Source organism: Emys orbicularis, chromosome 1 (assembly GCF_028017835.1).
Source record: "Emys orbicularis isolate rEmyOrb1 chromosome 1, rEmyOrb1.hap1, whole genome shotgun sequence".
NCBI lineage: Eukaryota > Metazoa > Chordata > Testudines > Emydidae > Emys > Emys orbicularis.
In genome coordinates, this window is record NC_088683.1 from 366,200,705 (window position 1) to 366,205,825 (window position 5,121).

General features: G+C 46.7%; 1 protein-coding gene across 1 annotated transcript; it reads right to left on the reverse strand.

Moving 5' to 3' along the window:
• Positions 1–2,939: 2,939 nt before the first annotated feature.
• On the reverse strand, positions 2,940–3,875 carry LOC135895407 (olfactory receptor 51G2-like). The gene has a single exon (XM_065423514.1). It carries the CDS (start codon positions 3,873–3,875, stop codon positions 2,940–2,942), a length of 936 nt encoding a protein of 311 aa, XP_065279586.1.
• Between the last annotated feature and the right edge of the window lie 1,246 nt (positions 3,876–5,121).

Genomic DNA, 5,121 nt, shown 5'->3' on the forward strand with positions numbered 1-5,121 from the left:
ATGTTACGGGGCCAAATTGTGAAGCTGACCTTTGTGCTCAGACAGCTTTCTCCCAGCCAGATGCCTAAGATGAGGCCCCCGTGTCTGTTGCTCCATTGTTTGACAGTTAGACCCCATGACACTCCAAATCTCACCTCAGACACAAGTCCAGTAACTGTGCTGAACCTCCCAGCCATCCCGTGATGCTCCAACACTCCCTCATAAATCCACAACCTATCCCTCACTGTTACTCCTGAGTACTCCCACATTAGCCACAGACACCAAGGGGCTGGACTCATGGGGCTTCCCAGAAGCCGGCTGTCACAGGAGGCTGTGATAAGAAGCCTTTTATAGACCAGTGTCAGAGGTGTTGCTCTGTGGAACCCTGACATAGCCCTGATCTTAGGGTCTCAGAGTATCTGAGCACCTTGAATGTATTTATCCTCTCGCTAGAGCTGTGAGGCCCCACCTCCTACCTCATCTTTTCACACCAGGCCCTTTCCCCTACTCCTCCACTTCCACCAAGACTCCTATGCCTGGCTAGGCAGGAGCCAGGCCATGGTAAGAGGTGCCCTGGGAGCCCAGACTGCTATAGGGAGCCCGGACTCTCCACCTTCCCTAAGGGGTGCATACTGGAGGCTGTGGACACAGGCTGGGGACACATTTTGGGCCCTTCCGGCTAATGCCCAGGACAGGTGGAGGGTCTGGGGCTCCTCACAGTGGCTCTGGATCCCTGAGCAGCCCTTACCATGGCCCGGCTCTGGCTTCTCTCCTGAAGAGAGGGAGGAGTCTCAGGCAAAGAGGAGGAGTGGGAGTGCGGTATTGGGGGAAGGGATGGGGCAGAGAGAGGGGCTTCAAATCAGAAGAAGAGGGGCATAGTTGCGGGTCACAGAGGGGATGGGGCTTCTGCATGTGTCCCGCTTTTTCCTTTTGAAAAGGTGGTCACCTTACAGTGAACAGGTTGGGCTGGGATAGGAGCTAGCTGTGTTTCTGTGTGGGAGATGAGTCCCATTTCCACCCCTTTGCATTGCTAGGGCAGCAGAAACAGAGGGGACAGGGAGGGAATCTGGGTCTGAGTCTCTTCCCAGGACTCTTGTGTGTCAGACCCTCACTCACACATAACTTTTTGAATTTATTTATCCTCTCACCACCTCTGTGAGGCAGGACAGGGCTATTATCCACCTCTACAGAGGCCATACTGGGTCAGACCAAAGGTCCATCTAGCCCGGTATCCTGTCTTCAGACAGTGGCCAATGCCAGGTGCCCCAGAGGGAATGAACAGAACATGTAATAATCAAGTGATCCATCCCCTGTCGCTCATGCCCAGCTTCTGGCAAACAGAATCTAGGGACACCATCCCTGCCCATCCTGGCTAATAGCCATTGAGGGACGTATCCTCCATGAATTTATCTAGTTCTTTTTTGGACGTGTTATACACTTGGCCTTCACAACATCTTGTGGGTTCCAGGAATAGCGGTTCCAAGAAGCAGTCATTTAAGGTGTCAAGAAACTTTATCTCTGCATCCCGTCCTGAGGTGACATGTACCCAGTCACTATGGGGACAGTTGAAATCTCCCATTATTATTATTGTTTTTTTTTATTTTAATAGCCTCTCTAATCTCCCTAAATATTCCACAGTCACTATCACCATCCTGGGTAGGTGGTCGGCAATGTATCCCTACCACTATATTCTTATTATTAGAGCATGGAATTTCCACCCACAGAGATTCAGTTTGGTTCATTTACGACTTTTACTTCATTTGACACTCCGTCACCAGCATGACCTATTCTGTTCTTTCAATATATTTTGTACCCTGGTATCACGGTGTCCCATTGATTATCCTCATTCCACCAAGTGTCTGTGATGGCTATTATATCAATATCCTCAATTAATACGAGGCACTCTAGTTCACCCATCTAATTATTTAGCTTTCTGAATTACATGATGTATTTGATTGTTTCTCAAAAGAGCCTAGCTGTATGTTATCATCTTCCATCCTCTCCTCCTTACTAGGACATAGAGAATCTCCATTAGTCTATCCTCTCTAACGGATGTTGCTGTCCAAACGTGTGGTCCTCTGCACCTGTCAGCTTTTCCCCAGCCCTTAATTTAAAAACTCCTCTAAAACCTTCTTAATGTTAAGCGCCAGCAATCTAGTTCCATTTTGGCTTAGGTGGAGCCCATCCTTCCTGTATAGGCTCCCTAATTCACAAAGGTTTCCCCATTTCCTAATAACACACGCAGCATTGCTCTGCCTCGGTGACATTACAGTCAGATATGGGTGGACTCATCAGGTGCGCAGTGCACAGTCATCAAGGAGGGAGGAGCTGCCCAAATGTGTGCTCCTGGGGCTCCTGCTTTAATCATGTCTCTGACACGACTCAGTCACATGCACCTGGCTGAAGGCAGAGGGAAAGGGGGGTGACTGTGTCACTGAAATAGCTCCTGAGCACAGCTGTTGCAGCGCTCATGGATCACGCGGTACCCAGAGCGCTCAGGAAGGGCGAGGACCGGAACTGAAGAACAGCTCTCAGCTTTTTCCCTGGCTCATGGATGTTTAACCAGAGACGGAACAGGGACAGGCCAGGTGTAATGGGAAACAACATCCACATCCCTTGTCTTTATTGACTCTATCAAGAGGAATCCTGAGGTCGGAGCAGGCAACGATACAGCTCTTTATAAGCAAACATCACACTGGTCCCCTGGCTCTCCATGAACACAGACACATTGTAAAAGCTGCTAACTGCCTTGGTCTCCTTCCCCCAGTGTTCTAGCCTCCCTCACCAGCCCCTCTCCCATTCTTCCAGGCCTTATACGCCGTCTGAACCTCTCTTTACAGAGTGGAGTTCAGTAGATCATGTCATCTCGGATGTAAGGTCCTGAATAGAATAGGTGGTCATGGCCCGTGTTTTTCATCTCCCATGTCACTGGGGCTGGAGCCAAGCAATGAACTGACCCTTCACTTGAAGAACACCCTGATTATCCTTGCTCGAAGGTGTTTGCTTTTTACACTGTACACAATTGGGTTAATCAGAGGCGGGACAAACAGAGAGATATAGCCCAGGAGAAGGTTGAGCAAAGGAGGAGAGTCGTTCACAAATCTGTGTATCACACCCAAGCCAATCCGTGGCGTGTAGAAGAATAGGACAGCACAGAGGTGGGAGACACATGTGTTCAGGGCCCTAAGGCACTCCACTTGGGATGCAACTTTCAGCACTGTTTTGAGGATCATCACATATGAGAGGAAGATGAACAGTGAATCCAGCCCCACCACGGTGACTGTAAGAAAGAAGCCATAGATGTAGTTGACTGTGATGTCCGAACAAGCTGTCTTAATAACGTCCTGGTGCAGGCAGTAGCAATGGGAGAGGACATTGGCTCGACAATATTGGAACCGTTTAAGAAGAAAGGGGAGTGGTAATATTAAAGACACCCCTCTTAGCACAAACACCAGTCCCATCTTTCCAATTCTCGGCAGGGTTAAGATAGAAGCATATCTCAGTGGGTTACAGATAGCAACGAATCGATCAAAGGCCATCAACAGGAGTACCGATGATTCAATGAATGAAAGTGAGTGAATGAAGAACAGCTGGGCAAAACAAGCATCCAGACTGATCTCCCTAGAGTTAAACAAGAATATACCCAGTGTTGTAGGCATGGTGGATATCGATAAGGCAAGGTCTGTGACGGCCAACATGGAAAGGAAAATGTACATGGGCTCATGGAGGCTCGAGTCTGTTTTTATAATGAACAGAATGACTGAATTTCCTACTACTGAAATCACATATACTAAGCAGAAGGGGATAGAGATCCAGAGATAGACGTCTTCCTGCCCAGGAATCCCGGTGAGAAGGAACACTGCAGAGTTGAAGTTGGTGTCATTGACAGCTGACATAATGTACTGGGCAGGTCCGAGGAGTTCTGAACTTTCCTTCCTGAAAGGAGAAAGAACAGGAGACTGGATGATATTTAACGAGACATCTTTCTGCTCTCAGTGCAAGTCTAGAGACTCCGAGGAGCTCGAGGAAGATAAGCTAAAGCATGGTCTTGGATTTACACCATCGATAGGAACATAGGCAGTGCCAGACTAGATCAGACCTGTAGTCCATCTTGCCTCGTATCTAATACCTAGCACCAGATGGTTCAGAAGAAGGTGAAAGAAGCTCTGAAATCGGCAACTATGAGATAACCTGCTCCCAAGGAAAGTTTCTTCCCAAGACCCACTAATTAGACATATATTGTAGTATAAATTAGGAAGGTTTAGATCCCGTCTAAGAGCTTTTTTGTTTAGTCCTTACTACTGTAACTGGATTTTCTGCTTACCCATGTAAACATCCAGTCCCTCTTTGAAACCTGTTAAGCTCTTGGGCCCATTGATATTGCTAGGCAAAAGTTAAAATTTAGCTAACAGCTAAGATAAAAAACTCAGAACAAGCAGAAATGCTTTAGTAGCATTTAGTAGCAAGGACACTGACAATTGTAAACAATTGAATAAGCTTATATGGTCAATGCCTACCTAGTAACTCAGCTCTTAGAACAGAACAAACCCTCCCTTCACAGCCCACCGGATATCATCCCTACCCCCCCAGCCCGCCTCCTTCTCCCACAAGAAGTCATAAACTTTTGATGCAATTAGGATAACCTCTTTATGGACATAGTGTTCCTATTTTTATCCCTGTTCAGGGTTCTCTCTTGATTTGTAACAATGTCTGTCTCTGTATGTACAAATAAATGCAAATGAATTAATAAGAAAATGTATATAACTGGCCCCTATGGCACCATATTTTCGAAGCTGCTTTTGAGTCTTCCCGGTACCATGAATAAACTCCCTTCAGTATTGTCTGTGCTTGCCTGATTCTTGGGGGGAGGGGGGGGAATATTTTTGCCTAACAATATCTTGTGGTTGGTGTTGTACTGTTGTCTTATTGCTGTATTGTATTATTGCTGTACAACATTTACAATATGCATAACCTTGCTAAACTATTTCACCAACACACAGGTAAAAATCAACAAACAAATGGCAGCAAACAGCGTGAAGGCAAAGAAAAAACAAAGTGGTAAACAAACAAAAAGTGACATAGTAACTACAAATTGGGTAAACAAATTGCCTGTTAGTACCAGTCATAATTTGGGTCAGTGAC

Bases quoted from the DNA above. Each gene is read 5' to 3' on its own strand.
- LOC135895407 (XM_065423514.1), bottom strand. From the start codon at position 3,875: ATGTCAGCTGTCAATGACACCAACTTCAACTCTGCAGTGTTCCTTCTC.